This window comes from Podarcis bocagei (genome assembly GCF_964188305.1).
Source record: "Podarcis bocagei genome assembly, chromosome: 10".
NCBI classification, from domain to species: Eukaryota; Metazoa; Chordata; class Lepidosauria; order Squamata; family Lacertidae; genus Podarcis; species Podarcis bocagei.
Genome location: NC_138135.1, coordinates 44,554,730 through 44,571,922, shown reverse-complemented (window position 1 = coordinate 44,571,922; position 17,193 = coordinate 44,554,730). Strand labels below are relative to the sequence as shown.

The window sequence follows — 17,193 nt, the reverse complement described above, 5'->3', positions numbered from 1 at the left end:
TGAACACCTGTGCATTAAAGTGTAAGTCACATACACTGTAGACTTATGAGTCATAGCTTCATTCCAGCAGTGATAAGAACAGGGGAGGGTTTCCACTGCAAATAATAATAATAATCCTGACTGCAGTCAGTGCAGAAGTATAGCTCAGCATCCTCTATTATGTTTGGAAATCTTTCTTGTTTCAGAAAATGACATGCCTGTTGGATGATTGTATTCATGCAATAAATGTTTTCCATGATAAATGAAGTAAGCCTTCAATGTTGTTGTTTTTTGTGTCTTAGCATCTTTCTGATTATGTGCTTGACGCACTCAAGTGAGCAACCGATAAATGTGGGGAATTGCCATTGTTTAGTGATTAACTGGAAAGTTAGATGAGGTTTGTTTTTCTTTATGCCTGATAAATTATTTTCTTGAAAGCAAGCGTGCTATGTTAGAATAATTTAGCATTACTTTGAAAAGAAAACTTACTTTTAAAAGATGAGGTAAAACTTCGTAGTTTTGATTTCGTCTTGCAGTTTAGCACACTTCTTATCTTATGCAATATTTTGTGATCTTCAGGACTGATGTAAACCTTGACCTGTTGTTGAGATTATTTCAGTCTGCACACTTCACCTCCAATAATTCAGAGCCTACAGCAGACCCCATCTCATGCCAAATATGTTCTGCTGGCCCTTGGGGCTCCTTGTGCATCTTTCATAGAATTGCTGAGTTGGAAGGGACCCTAAGGGTCATCTAGTCCAAACCCGTGTGCAGCAGTCTCAACTAAAGCATCCATAACAGATGGCCATCCAATCTCCGCTTACAAACCTCCATGGAAGGAGAATCCATCACCTTCTAAGGGAGTCCATTCCACTGTCAAACAGCTCTTACCATCAGAAAGTTCTTCCTGATGTTTAGGTGGAATCTCCTTTCTTAAAATTTGAATCCATTGGTTGAAACAAACTTGCTCCACATTCCATATGACAATTGAAGATGGCTTTCTTATCTCCTCTCAGCCTCCTCTTTACCAGGCTAAACATACCCAATTCATTCAACCATTCCTCATAAGGCTTAGTTTCAACTTGGTCGCCCTACTCTGCACATGTTGCAGCTTGTCAATATCTTTCTTAAACTGTGGTACCCAGAAATGGTCACAGTACTCCATTTGTGGTCTGGCCAAGGCAGAATAGAGCTATTACTTCCCTTGATCTGGACACCATTGTTCTGTTTATACAGCCTAGAACAGCATTAGCTCCCCGCCCCCCTTTTTCCTTTTTTGCTGTTACATCATACTGTTGACGCATGTTAAGCTTGCTGTCTACTAGATCCTTTTCACATGTAGTACTGTCAATCCATGTGCCCCCTCCATCTTATATTTGTGCAGCTGGTTCTTTTTGCCTAAATGTAGAACCTTACATTTGTCCCTATTGAAATGCATTTTATTAGTTTTGGCCCAGTTCTCCAATCTGTTAAGGCCATATTGAATCCTGTTTCTGTCTTCTGTGGCATTGGCTACCCATCCCAATTTGGTGTCATTTGCAGCCCATCAATACCTTCATCCAAGTCATTTATAAAGACGTTGAATGACAGTGGGCCCAGAACCATTAGTGAGCACTCTTTGGGTTTGGTCAGTCAACTAGCTACAAATCCACCTAATGGTTACCTCATCCTGCCCATATTTTACCAGCTTTTCCACAAGAATATCCTAGGGCACACTGCAATGTTATCAGTTAAACGGTCTAGACAAATATGTGTTGCTACGTAGAGAATTCTACTTTAGGGCAAGTTATTGTAATATAGATGTTTCTCCTATGAGTCTGCGGCTTAGAAATCTTATGTATTTCAGCTATGGAAGTTCTACTGCGATTTTCCCAATCTGTGCTAAATTGTCTTTGGTTCATGGCTTGCGTAGGTAGATGGCAAGACTTTATTGTAACGCTTCAATATCCTAAAGATACCAAGTAAAACAGCAAAAATGGAAACTGTGTTTAATTAGGCCAGATGTGCATTGAGGGGCACGTGCTTGTCTTGTTAGTGCTCATGGTACCACAGCCTGCCCCACTAATTCCAGAAAAAAGCATGATTAAAATAGACTTAAAATCCTAAGCAACTGGATCCCATCCAAAATAGTACAACAAGTGTAATTATGTTTAATTACTGCTAAGACATTTTTTAAAAACAGACTTATCTTTACTTTAATTGCAGAATGTAACATTTGTCACAGAAAGCCAAATTTGCAGGCAGTCTGTTCAGTTATAATAATACAAATTGTTATGACAAGTTTTCACTTATTTATTTATTTTTAAACTTTTTGCTGATAGAGAATCATAAGAAAGCTGGCAATTAATGATGGGGAAATTAATCCTTGAAATAGTTTGGTTGTGACCCCTGAGGGTGGAAGCATATTTTAGCTTCCATTAATGATGGTCATGACCACTTGCTTAATCACCTAAACTGACCTTAGTCCATCTTCTCTCTTAAGTCTTTATCTTAACTGCTCTTTACACAGAATTCTGTTGTTGTACATAATAACGCAGAGTTTTAATGAGCGGCTGTGGAACAGGAAGACGCATCTGACAAGCTGTTGCCCTCTTCATTGCACTAACTAAAAATTCAGTCTGTTTCCCAGCCCTTTCTCCTTAAAAGGGTCAGGGATAAAATCAAAGGATGGGGTTTTAATGAGACATGAGAGGCTTCCTTCTGTATCTCGTGACCCAAGCAAATTTAAAAACCAGCTTCATGACTTTTCCCCATTTCCCTACAGAACAGCCGATTAATAAGTCAATGTTGGTGAAGCACTTTAAGAGATAAGAAGTGCTGTGTAAAGTATTTGTTAGGCTTTGCGAGAGCTTGAAAGAACATCTCCAGTCTGTAGGATAGCTGGTGAAAATTGTATAGGAGAGATCACATGAGCTACAAGTCAGGACAACATCTTTCTAACCTTCCTCCATTCAGCCTTGTTAATGTTATACATAATTGCTATGTGTGTTGCATAGCTTCAGGGAAAGTCAGACTCCCTGAAGCTAGGCACAGAATTGATGAAAATGGAACAGGAGAAAGGCAGCAGTTCACTAGTGGATGGCAGATTAAGCAGCAGGCTGGAAGAAGCTTGAATGAGGGAGCTATGGGAAAGGGACCAAGAAAAAAAAAACAAATTAGGAGAGAACAGTCTTGTTTAACTTTTATTTTTCTTATTTATGTATGGGCAGATGATAACCCACCCCAAGAACTTCAGGCGAGGTAATGAAATCCATTTGTTATGTAGGTAAAGCATCAAACCACAGGAAGGCTACCCCGCTTTTGAAACTAAAGCAATACTCTGCATTGTGGAACTTTGTGTTTGCCTTTTGCATTTCCTACATCAGCACTTGCTTTCACAGCAGGTGTGATAAACCTGTGGCTCTCCAGATGTTATTGAACTACAGCTCCCATCATCCTTGGCTATCAATCATGCTTGTTGGGGCTCTTGGGGATTTTAGTTCAGCAACATCTGAAGAGCCACCGATTCTTCATAGAATCATAGCATTGCAGAGATTGAAGGGACACCGAGGGCCTTCTAGTCCAACCCCCTACAATGCAAGAATATCAACTAAAGCATCCATGACAGATGGCTATCCAGCCTCTGCTTGAAAGCCTCCAAGTAGGAGGAGAGTCCGCCATCTTCCAAAGAAGACCATTCCACTGTTGAACAGCTCTTGCCAACAGAAACCAAGCTTGTGTTTAAGCAAGTGAAGACTTAAATCCAACCTTGAACTATGTGATTACTGACTGGTACAGTGGTGCCCCGCAAGACGAATGCCTCGCAAGACGGAAAACCCACTAGACGAAAGGGTTTTCCGTTTTTGAGCTGCTTCGCAAGACGAATTTCCCTATGGGCTTGCTTCGCAAGACAAAAACGTCTTGCAAGTGTTCCGATTTTTTTTCGCTTCCCCCTCCCTTTATCTAAGCCGCTAAGCCGCTAATAGCCTTTTAGCCGCTAATCCGCTAAACCTTTAATAGCCGCTAAACCGCTAATAGCGCTAATCCGCTAAGCCGCTAATAGGGTTGCTTCACAAGACAAAAAAACCGCTAGATGAAGAGACTCGCGGAACAGATTATTTTCGTCTTGTGAGGCACCACTGTATGTTCTTGTGACACTCACACACCCCTTTGTATTCTCCACCATGACAAGGAAGAAACATTAGCAAAGTTCAAGAACTCATTCTTGCCTATCAAAAACACTTGGACCAACAAAGGGTTGGGTCTTGGGGAAGAATTTCATGCGCCAGGTAGAGAGGCTGGGAAAGCTGCATTTCACTTTTACCACCACAGAGTTTCTCATTATTCTTTTTTATTATACTTAAGTGCTGTACAAAAATTAAACAATCACACAGGCCCCCGATTTGTTGCAAACTTTTTTATTGTGAAGTGAATGATCCAGCAGGAAGCTTATTCTTCTGGGCCTTATACAGGAGAATTTCTCCCTCGATGATGCCAAAAAGCAATGGAGGGAAAAATATGCATTTCTGAAAAGGTTATAGACAAAGAGTTGGGAGGAGCAGCCTGAGAAAAAAGAAAGCTTAGTCATTTTCTTTGCATTCCTCCTGCCAGTTTTTAAATGCCAATTTAGACCATGTCAGATTACCATAGTAACCACTTAGCCTCTTTTCAGATCTTGTTGTATTTTCACTTTAGTTTAACTACTTGCTGAACTGACATTTAAAGCACTTTGTATCGTAGCTATGATAGACAGAACGTATTTATTAAACAAAAAGAAACGAACGTCTTGCACAAAGCACAGTAATGAAAAGTGTAGCAATTGGATTCCCATTGTAAATTGCTTTAATAGCCTTAGACATGCTGTATGGTGCTAAGGAAATACTTAATAGTGAATACCCGTCAGTGAATTGAGAATGTGCACTTTATAATGAGAAGACAGTTTTTCAGTCATAATTTATCCAAGGTGGTTTAGTAATAAAAAAGACACATTACTTCATAAGAACGTAAGAAAGGCTTTGTCAGATCAAATCAAAGTATATCCAGGGTTCTGTTTCCAACATGGGTAGGCAGATGGCTTTGGAAGCTCATAAGAAGAATTTGAAATCAATGGACTGTCCTAAGATTTTCTCATCTGATATATTTAGAGGTTTATATTTAGAAGTTTCTTATATAACCGTTATTAGGTACATCCACAATTAATTGGTCCACTATCTAAGCTAGTAGCTATTGCCACCCATTGAAGATGTGAGTTTCTCCTTCCAGTCAGCTTTATTTGGGTGATCCCAAGTTCCAATATTATGAGGAAGGTTAGAAAATATTTATGTACTTTCACCGCATTTTTACAATCTCTTTTCAAATTTCCTTAAGTTAAACCATTTTTTTGGTCAGTGATGTCCAAATGTTTTAACCTCCAACTTGTAGACCACTTGAAACAATGTATGACTATCTTAAGACTACATTTATCAAACTGGTAACGAGAAGAAAATATTTAGCAGCCCATTATGAAGATCTTGTGTGTATGTGTATATATGAGACAGAACACACATGTGTACATGCACACACATGCTCATATATACGCATCTTTGGAGAGATTGGGTACACATATCTGTATAAGTTCTGGGAAAAGAACGGATGTGTATGGGGGATGATTCAAGGGGAGAGAGACTGTGTATGGTTGAAGATCATGGAAAAGAAAAGGTGTGCATGTGTGTTTTTAGTAGCTAAGTATGGAAATATGGAGGGCATGCATGCGTGTCTCTGGCTGACAATTTGAGGAAGGAAGGAGCTATGTGAGAGTTGGCTGTGTCACACTACGCCCCTTGGTGTGAAGAAAATGTAGTAGAACATGGTGGTATCTCAAGCAAAAGGCCACGGTTCAATAGCACGACAGGAAATGCAATATAAAAGGAATGTTAGAAACCAAGACAGAAGCGCCAGCATTATAACAGGAAAAATTAATGGAACAACTCCCACATCTGAATGCTCCCTTCCTATGGCAAACTGCTTTGGGTGTCTGGGGCTTTGCAAACCTCATTGGACAGCCAATCATAGCACTTGCAAAGCCCAATGCACAGGGCTTTATGCAGAACTCTGCAGGCACTACTGATCAGCTGGTGCACTTTGAAACCCCCTTTCAGCCCACCCACACCTTCACCTACCTCTGCAGGTGGGTTTTGCTTGACGGAGTCTCTCAGGCCAAATGGGAAGGCTGGAGGTTCACCACCCCACCTTTAAAAAAAAAAAGTGCTTTCAAAGTGACTAATAGGTTGGATGGGAGAAATAAAAAGGTTGAGGAGGGTGCAGGAGGAGAAAGATCTGGACAAGGAGGAAATAGGAAAGTAGGAAAGTAGAGAGATGAGACCAGAGAGCAGGCATTCCAGTCTCCCAGCATCACTGCAGCTTATTATATTGCTGTGTCACTTCAGTGTATGTCTTGTATATGTAACATTATTACTCTAATTTCCTATTGTGCCAACTATTTCCTGAGTGGAGCTTTTCTTTTTGTCTCATCTGAAGATGTTACAGGATGTCACAACAGCTGGTTGTGCAAATGACTTGCAAATCTGCCTTCCTTTCTTCCACTCAAACGCCTTAAAGCATAATAATTTATGTGGCTCCTCTGAAGGCGTATGCGTTACCGCCACATGTAGGTGGGTACACCTCATGCATCTTCCCATGGTAGGAAGATAAGGAAGTCCTTGGGGTGTTGCAGTGACAGTGGGAGAAAAAATGATGGATGCCCATAGGACTGTTTCTGCTTCTGTTCCAAAGCTGTACAAGTTCTGATTACTAAATGAATTAGTTTCCCATCTGTGGTAGCTATTCCTGCAAACCATTTGGGGCAGGGTATATTATTAATCTATTTAAAATTATTTATATCCTCTTCCCCAAAAGGTATCAGAGCAGTGCAGAAGAACACTATGAAATATTAATGGAAGAAAGAAAACTGTAAAATTCTCAGCAGTCCAAATAGCTAGGAGGGCATAAAAAGCATGGTTACTCAGAAGTTTTAAATTGCCCTCCTAGGGAGAAGCAGCGAAGGAATTTATTTAGTTATTTATTTAGCAAGATTTATAGGCCACTTTTTAATATATATATATGGGGGGGAAATCCTCTAAGCAGTTTAGAGAAAAACCTACAAAATATTCATTTTAAAATAGTTTTTAAAAATAAAAACAGATTTTAGAACAGTAGACAATATAAAATACAGGCAAAATTGGCATTTTTGAAAACAAGTATACAGAATGGAATTCCAGGTCTTGGTAGGATTGCCTAAACAAGGATTGTTTGAACAGGCATCAAAAACAGAGCAAGAGTCAGCATGGAAGCCCTTCTGCAGGAATAGGGAACCCATGACCCTTCAGATGTTGCTGGACTGCAGCTCCCATCATCCCTGACAATTGGCCTTGCCTGCTGGAGCTGATGGGGTTTGGAGTCCCAACCTATCCCTACCCTGCCGTATGTGTATCTTATATCCTACACCAGCATTCCTCAACCTTGTGTCATCCAGCTGTTGTTGGACAGCAGCTCCCATCATCCCCAGCCAATATGGCCAATGGTTAAGAATGATGCGGGTTGTAGTCACCAGGACAGCAGCTGGGGGAGGTTGTTACACAGTGCTCTTCTTCAGTGATGTGTTATGTCAGGATGCTTAATTCCAACATTACTGAATTCTAGCAGCTTGCTACTGTTTTTCAGTTCTTTTATATATGCATTCCTCACTTTCCTATCAACACCAGAAACTGGACCATACTCATTCACGCATGTGTGTTTGAGCACCAACCAACCAGAAGTGTGTTTGTTGACAGCACACATATAAAGTTCCTCCTGTATCCTTACAGAGAATGTTAGCAATTAAATTAGTTCACGTAACATTCTCAGATTGTTTGCTATTCTCACAATGCAATAGACCAGGAGGGGATAGCTCAGGGCCACATTCCTTTGTAGGCAACATTTTTTTTGGGTGGGGGGGGGTTCATGCCAGTATAGGTGGAGCCATAGGCAAAAGTTGGGCAGAGCACTGGATGTGACGCTTACCTTTGTACAGTAGGCTACATTCCAACCAGGCAAAAGCCCATGCAGGGAAGTAAGCAAAACACGTTACCAAGGCACTTGAGAAGGGTATGTGGCAAGAACAGTGAAGACTGTAGCCTGGGGAGCGGAGAGCAGTGGCCCAGGGTGTGTTCTAAGGGTTGGACAGAAAGGCCTTGAGGGTTCTGCATTTGGCCTCCAGGCCTCAGGTACCCCACCTCTGCAACAGACCAACTCTGCCAGACCAAATCCTGCAGACAATCATCTACTATGTGAAAGAATGAATGTAATTTAGCTAAGGGGTTCAGAAGAAGGATCCCTTTTCTTACTTTTCTCTGTAACATGGCATTATATAGATTAGTAGCCATGTTGGAAGGAAACCTTTTACTCTACTGGTTAGCTACAAAAGATTTATTACCTTGCCCCTGTGATTTTAGCCTGTGCATTATCAGATCTGCAGTGTGTAGTTTTCAATCTGTGGCAACAATCACTTTTAGATTCCGAGACAATCTCTTGATAATGTGAAATGCATTAACTGAACTTTAAATGCGTACATGGCTCTAGTATTGGAAGGTTTTTAAAGATCAAGCAAGGGCAAGCTATTATTGCTTGCCTTGGCCCGATACAATAGGATGAAGATTATCTTTAGACCAGCTACAATAGCTACATAATTGTGCCATAATTATGGGAAGGCTTTGGTGTTTGACTTTTTATAATGCCTAGTAATCCAAAAAGAACATCCTGTGAATGTATTACATTTGCTCTCTGTGTTGCACTTAAAAAACTGTTCTTGCAGAGAGAAGAGCCTTGCAACGTGTTATAGTTAATAAGTTTTCCCTGCTGTCAAAAGTAATAATATTAATGTGCCATTCTGAGTTAAATTAATTGTGCTTTACACAGTGGCTTGCATAAACGTGAATGACATGTAGAAATGTGATCGGGCAGGGTCTTGGAAGAAGCCAAGTGGTGGAATGGAATAAGATGCAATCATTAAAGCATAGTGAATGACTGGATATAAAATTGCATCTATTTGGTAGAGGATGTGCGGGGGAGATTAAAAAATATATACCCTGTCATTCTTTTGCAGTGCGAGCTCAAGTTCCTTATTCGCTTTTTTTTTTTACCTATTTAGAAATAAGTTTTCCGTTACTTAGGAGGTAAATATATTTAGCTCCTCATTTAAGCCATAGGCAATCTAATTTCCAAATCTTGGCCTCCTGTTTGGACGTGAAAGTGCAGCTTCATTCACAAAAGGTACTTGAGATGGAAACTTAAGTACCTTTCACCTTAGTTTCTGCAAGAGGCAGCTGATTGTAATTACTTTGAAACTGTTGGCCTTGAAGTGGCATGTTCAGTCCATAATGATGGCATTTACGCCCCCATTAATCTTTTTTTGTTTTTCTCTTTGACAAAAGCGCTTTCTAGAAATGGTTAAAATATCGTTATAAATACTAGAAGGACAAGGCTAGTAAACGATGACTCACACAGAGTATTATGGTCAGAATGATCAATCTGCTCTCTGTAGGAGGTTAATTGGCACAATTCATGTGAATAAAGTCAGCTGCCACAGTTGCCTGGCCCCCTCACGGTCTGACTGATGTTTGAGCAACTTTGGATCCTCAGTAGTTGTCTTGATGACACTGACACAAATGTGATGAGGAATGACCAGTTTATCATGAAAAGGAATAGATATTTCCTTGAAAAAGTGATAGCCACGGTTAAAGAATTGGTCATGATCCATTGACTGCATTCCTGTTAAGATTCAGTAGAATGACACTTGCATAAACGGTCACTGGATTATATAGTTATTTTTAAGATTCTCCCCTTCCTGCATATGTACAGAATACATACATGATATGGTATTTTGATTTAGAAACATGAATAGTGATAATGATCTTGAATTAGCTACCCTACAGTTACTGGAGTAATCCACTAGTCTTTGTGCCAGGACCGTAATTAATGAGCCAAGTAGTCATAATTCCTTTACAGAGGCATTAATGGATCTTTATCATCATTATGCCCTTATGTTACATTCCAGAAGTAAATAAACTTCTTCAATCTGTCATAGAAAGAATAATTTTCTTGTCTTCTTTCTCTGAGTCCTACTAAATTTGTAACCATGGCATTTTAGAAATTTGCCAGCTATGTACTTCTCCATAATCTATGGATGGCACATTTAAAGGTTTAAATAGAGTCAGGATTCTATTTTGGTTTCCATAATTTAATTAGCAGCCATTTCCACATCTCTTTTTCTGACATAATCTCCCCCAATAACCAAGATGTACTACTGACGTGATCCGTAGGGAAAGGGTATCCTAAATTATCTTTGTTGGTTGTCTCCAGAACTTAGGCATTATCTTATCATCTCTCCATCAGTGCCTGAAGCCTGCTCTTGACTACCCGCATTTCCAAAAATGATCAGATTTAATAGCAGGTCTTTATTGGACCAAAATTCCATCTGTTCATCCGTTTATAATTACTTTCTTTGAAGTTGGTAGAAATAGAATGTTCAGGTCCATTTTTGTAAAACGTTGGCAGTGGTTTTATGGTCTGTAACCGTAGAAAGAAAGAAAAAGGTTCCATTCTCTAACAGAGTGCAACTCCAGAAAAACTAAGTTAAGATAAAACACTCAATTGTAGGTTATACAAACCTTTTTTAAAAAAAAATCCATACATACTATAAATATTAAGAATGCAACTCCTATTTCCTGCTTATGTTCCAAATTTCAGTTAAAAGTGAGTGTTCCTTAAGTGAATCAACCAGATATGTTTCAACATAAAGTCATTAGTGGCCAAACACTGTGTGTGTGTGTGTGTGTGTGTGTGTGTGTGCGCGCGCGCGCGCGCACGTGTGTGTAAGAGAGCAAGAGAGCAAGAGAGAGAGAGAGAGAGAGAGAGATCTTTTTTAAAAAAAATAATATTATAAACCTTGTCACTTTACCATTGGTTTCAGTATAAAAGCTTTGTAACTGGAGTAGGTATAAAACTTGTTCAAATGCAAGATATTTAATTCCTGCACACAGTGCTTTTTTTCTTTAAAAAATGTTTAAGGGTACTCTTACTTTTACTCAAGAAAATCACCATTTTATAGTTCAAATTGGGAAAAATAAATACAGTAAGTGGACAAAAGTACAAAGATTCACAAAATGTTTAGGGGTATGTGTACGCCTGCGTGTCCCCCCTCCCCCGCAAAAAAGCACTGCCTGCACAAGAAATGAAAAGACAAATACTTGGAATTATAAAAATGTATACAAAGAGCAAAACAAATTATACAAAGTCAAACTTGTTCAATCTTACCCTCTTAGTTTCTATTTCCAGTACAGCTATCCAAGCAAGGATAATTATTTTCAAGAACCATTAAGAAGTAGCACAACTGCATGTGCCTGTCTCCTATAGTCTGCCTACTATACAACAAACTTTAGCAGCAACCATAGCAGCTGCTTTATCCATTATTACCAATTAGTTTGATTTTCTGCTTGTTAGACCAGACAGATGCTGTGTATAATACAAACTATAACAACTCCTTTGGGTCATTTTCAGACCTGTTAGTACAGTGGTGCCCCGCAAGATGAATGCCTTGCAAGACGGAAAACTCGCTAGACGAAAGAGTTTTCCGTTTTGGAGGTGCTTCGCAAAACGAATCTCCTATGGGCTTGCTTCGCAAGACGACAATGTCTTGCGAGTTCCTGCTGGTTTTTTTTCTCCCCCCCCTTTTTCTAAGCCGCTAAGCCGCTTATCAGCTGATCCGATCAGCAGATAAGCCGCTAAAAGCCGCTAATAGCGCTAATAGCGCTCATCCGCTAATCCGTCAATGGGCTTGCTTTGCAAGACGAAAAAACCACTAGACGAAGAGAATCACAGAACGGATTCTTTTAGTCTTGCGAGGCACCACTGTAGTATTAATCTACGTAAGGACAGTGCAATTCCATACATGCCTACTCAGAAGTAAGTGTCATTGTTTTCAGTGGCACTTACTCCCAGATAGAGATGCATGCACCTGTGAATCTCAGTCTCTTTATTTAACTTTGTTTTGCTCCTTTTCCACATCCATTTGCAATTATTATTACTTTCAAAATTCCGCATAGCCATAACCATTTTCATGCATGTCTCCATTTTGTCTGTAATTTTGCTTTATATACAATTTTTGCAAGCAGTTGTACGTTATTTTCACATATACATGCATTTTGTGTTCAATTCTCTCTAATACGCACATTTTTGTGCATTTGCTTTGGCTAGAGAATTGCATGGGGGGATTTTTAGTGTGAATTTCAAAAGTAAGCTGCATTTCAGTTTCTGTATTGGTTCGGACAATCCATATTAGGTGTTTTCACATCAAAATGTGGATTGAATGGCATTCTTCCCACCTATCCTTAGGTAAGTATGCCAAAGTTTAAAGCCCAGGGGCGGGCTTCTTCTAGACTCTTCAATAATAAATATAGTTTGTGAAACTATATAAGGAAACTTACTATTTGGGGACATGCTCGTCTCATTCACCCAAAACAGAGTTCGTTTTTTAACAATAACAGTATTTAACAGAGCAATCCAAAGTGTGTGGGTGAGGGACAATCGCCAGCATGGTGAAAGGTGTGCGTGTATGAATGGGTGTATCTCCATTTTTTTCTCTTTTTCCGGGGGGGGGGGTATTTCTGCTCTCCCCCCCCCCCAGATACAGGGGCATGCCACAAAGGAAATGGGCAGGCCTTGGTTCTTTGGGATCCAAAACATTCCTCAGTCCATATTTTGTGCTTGCCTCTGTGGACAGAACTTGTCCACTTCCCATAGACCTCTCTTGCTCTCCACCAGTCAAGAGGGACACCCACAAAAAAACTTATCCTCTCCCAGGGACCGAAGGATTACACTCTTCTTCTTCATCATAGTCGCCTTTTGTTTTGTTTTGTTTAAGCATATAGAATATTCAAGTGTACATTTCCTAGAGATAGTCGAATACTGCAAGATATCAACCTCTTTTCATTAAGCTTTGCTCAATACATCACTAGGACGCACATCACTAGGAAGTGAGGGGGGTTTTGTTTTTTATTTCAAGTTAAGCCGCTTGGAGCCTTTTTCACTTTTTTTTTTTTTTAGCAGGACAGTTTCTGGTTCAGTGATGCTTTAAATTATCCTTTATTGTAAAGCAGGAAGTGGTGCTTATGCTGCCGATTAAAGCTTTGAACTCATTTTGGTTCTGTTCAGTGGCGGCAGCATTGTGCGTAAGGAAATTATCAAGCTGCTTGAGCAGAAGGAGCCTTCTGATTGGCAACTGAATGCTCAGAGAAAAGAGGTTAACCTCTACGAACCTCACAGTTGGACAGCTCTAACGCTAGCCGAAAGTTTCCATCCAATGATCAGAGCAATGGCTGAAATTAATTATTTATACATTAAAAAGTTGAAAGCTAAACCTAATGACAATAAAGCACCTCTGTGAGATAATCACCTCAGCAGAGGCACTTCACTGTACCTCTTAGCCTGGCAGGGATTTGCAATTATCTTACAAAACTACACCTCTAGCTAGGGTTTTCTTTTCTTTTCTTTTTAAGTACAGCATGTCACATGCTAGCACTCAAAATTGGAAGATATAAACGCATCCCAGAGGAACATCTTTGAAATTCTGGATGTATTTGTGGAAGACGTAGGACAGGTTTCTACTAATATCTGCTTATCTATCAATGGATGGATGGATGGATCAATAGATGATAGATATTGTGTACTTCAGTGTGTGGGGGCTTTTCAAAGAGCATGGGAGCTTTGCCTTTGACTTGAAAAGGGTTGCAAGCTGTGGCCTGCAGATAGCTTACTGGTGCTTTGTAGTGTGAACTCAGACCTTCTTTGAAGCTAGCTGATAAAATACAATAGAACTGAGTGAAACGTACATTGAGTGCTCCAGATACTGGGTTGGAATTGTGCCCTAAAGGACGCTGTATGCAAGACAGTAAAGTGGTTGCCCAGATGATGGATATTAGAATGCCATAACTAAGGAAAGCAGAGAGAATTACGGTAATATGGGAGTGTGGGGTGCCGGAGGTACACTAAAGGATATGCATTATCATTATGACTGCCAAAAGATTGCTCATTTCAGCTGATAATCTTAACCTGGTTACTGTGAACCAAGATTGACTTAATAACCAAATCCTGCTTTATAGCAAAGTCTGGCTAGTAGTATTAATTGTTATTAAGATTAAGATCGGTGTTGAAGTAAAACTAAGGTATCACCTTAGGGGCTTCTGGGAGTTCCCTCACTGTGAGAAGTGAAGCTACAGGGAACCAGGCAGAGGGCCTTCTCGGTAGTGGCACCCACCCTGTGAAACACCCTCCCATTAAATGTCAAGGAGATATGCAATTCTATAACCTTCAGAAGACACATGAAGGCAGCCCTGTATCAGGAAAGTTTTGAAACTTGACATTTTATTATGTTTTTATATGTGTTTAAAGCTACCCAGAGTGGCTGGGGCAACCCAGTCCGATGGTTGGGGTACAACTATTAGTAGTAGTAGTAGTAGTAGTAGTAGTAGTATTTGGGTGTGTGGTGAAAATGGCATGGCAGAAGGAAGGTACTATTTGAGGGTGCATATGTGGAACCAGCTTGTAAACCCTTAACTATGGTTAAGAAATTGGGGGTATTTATGTTTACACAGGCTCCTTGATGTTGATAGTCTTCCCTGCGAATGAAAGGCTTTCTTCAAAGTTTATTATCATATCCCTCAAAATAACTGTGGAATTAAACTGAACACCATAAGGAGAGCTGCCTGTCAAATAAGATCTGGGAAGCCTGAAATGCCTAATTAGAGTGTTTAGCGAAGCCTGATTCTCCAGTTAGCATTGTGCATAGATCTTAGAAGACAGCCAGCCTAATATTCTTAATGATCATTACTGAACAGCATGTGTTCCTCTGCTTACATTCTCCTTGTATCTTCAAGCTTGGCTATATTTATCTTTGCATTTAATACAAAGCTCCTGTAATTTGTAATTGCAGCTCAACCTTTCTATGTGCTACGGAGCTGCACTATTTTTAGGAAGGCCTTTACCAATACAGCACCACTGATTGTAGCTACAGGGTCTTCTGTGAAACGTTGTTGAGTTCTGAACAAAACTCAGCACTTCCAACCATTGATGACATCTTGTAGATACCATTGTGTCTCTTCCAGAAACACTTGTGCTGCCTGCTTAATATATGAAAGGCAAAATGCCTCTTGCAAATAGTCTGTTTTATCACAATGCATTATGAGAATGAGCACAGTCCGCTGTTTTTCTGACAGCAAAACTAATAGTGTTCAGATTGCTCTCACACTCCACAGCTAATCCAGTATCCGTGCTGAAGGGCTATCTAATAATTTTCAACAGCAAACTGTGAGCTAACGTTACAGGCACAATTTGGGAAAGTACAAATTTGAAATGCATCGTAACACCTCCTGCCATTTTGAAAGCTAACATCTATCCTTTTCTGCAAGAAATTGCCATGGAATTTATATGTGTGCATGCTGTAATGTTGACCAGGTTGGTTGCCACCAAACCTTTGGCTCCTAGCTGTCTTCACCAGCTGAGGAGGTAATTTTCCATCTGCAGCAAAATCCAGTCTACAATTCAGCAATAGAAGCAACACCTGGCTTCAATTAGTGCTCCTAGAAAAGGAGAAAACTGCATTTGTGGACCAATCCCAAAGGGGAGACAACAAAAGAGATTGTCTTTTTGGGGTCAGTCCAAGAGTGAAGGAACCACCCTTATTTGTTATTGTATTCTCCTCCCCCCCCCCCCCCGTGATGTCTGTTGGATTTTATTTTATTTTTGTTATTTATTAAATTTCTATACCACCTTTCATGAAGAGATCGCAGGGCAGTTCACATAATATAATACAAGATCAAACACAAGTAAATGATTAAACCGAAACATGCTGAGAAGTATGTTTCAGGACCACCTGTTCCTGTGTCTGTAATGTGTTTAGCTGTTTCTAATGCTGAGTTTTAAATTGTAGTAACCTGGGATCTGCTGGTGAAGGGTAGGGAAGAATACGACTGTTTGCAACTCTAAAGGAGCCTAACTGTTTAAAATGATTAAAAAGTGGGTGAAGAAAAACTAGTTAGGAATGTCAAACACTCATGTATGGCTTAAAAAAAAAGTACACCATGATATTATTGAGCTACATGAAAAACTATGCAAATGGCCTGAACATTAGCAAGCCTGTGTGCCATCACAATTTATGGGATCCAGTCTTAGGTTAAAGAATTCAATCTCCTTGTTAATAGGACCGAATGTCCTCAGCATTGTGTCCATTGAGTTAAAAGATACCTGTGAAAGGCCTGGTGTCAAACTTCGGCACAGAACTTTGTTAGTGGAGCCAGTTCATATGTTACATTCTAGGGGGTTGAGGTTGCTTGCATATGTGAGTCATTCCATATTTTTCATAATCAGGCAAAAGGTAATGTATAAATTGGCTCCTTGCTATTTCTTAGCAAGTAAAATCCTGGGCTCCTTTCTCTGACTGTTAAATAGCTTGACAAGAAATAGTTGAAACTGAATATTAAAAGCTGTGGTTTAAAACAATGTTCCTGGCGTAAACTTTTTAAAAGGGTATATAAATGACAGTTCTCCTTGCTCCTTCTTGCAGCAAGAGAAGCTAGGTGACATCTGCTTCTCTCTCCGCTATGTGCCTACTGCCGGCAAGCTGACTGTTGTCATCTTAGAAGCAAAGAATCTGAAGAAGATGGACGTGGGCGGCTTATCAGGTAAGCTGATGGCAGGAAGCATACCACAGCGGCTGTGCTAACATTGCTGTCCAGTAACAGTTTCTCACCATTAAAAAATAAAGATGGTTGCTCATATGCAGGCATTACATTTACATTGAGATGACTTCCAGATGACACGTTTGTTGAGCATTCATCCCGATTTGTTTGTGGGGAGGTCATATGATGCTGCATCAAGTCCAGGCTCTTCTGAAGCAGGTTTGTTGCACAACAGCATTGGATCCACTAAACTCGGCGACTTGATTTTCCAGTACGCGAATGAATCTTACCCACAACATGCTGACAGTCTGGAAGTGGCCTCAGTAAAACCAGGAGCTGCATCCATGCCGTGGTTTTGAATATTGGTGGCTATGCAGGTCACTTGTGTGCCTTTATTACCTATCCCCTCACCTATCCCTATCACAACTTACTATTTATAATGACTTGTTGTCAGTAATTATAAATAATGCAAATAAATTCTTGAGAGTCA

General features: G+C 40.0%; 1 protein-coding gene across 4 annotated transcripts in view; it reads left to right on the top strand.

Moving 5' to 3' along the window:
- SYT1 (synaptotagmin 1) overlaps positions 1–17,193 on the top strand; it is a 359,848-nt gene that overhangs the window by 288,263 nt on the left and 54,392 nt on the right. For all 4 annotated transcript variants that reach the window (XM_081211253.1, XM_081211250.1, XM_081211252.1 and 1 more), the window contains exon 8: positions 16,589–16,706. In XM_081211253.1, the coding sequence (XP_081067379.1) occupies positions 16,589–16,706 (118 nt within the window). The remainder of the gene's footprint in view (positions 1–16,588; positions 16,707–17,193) is intronic.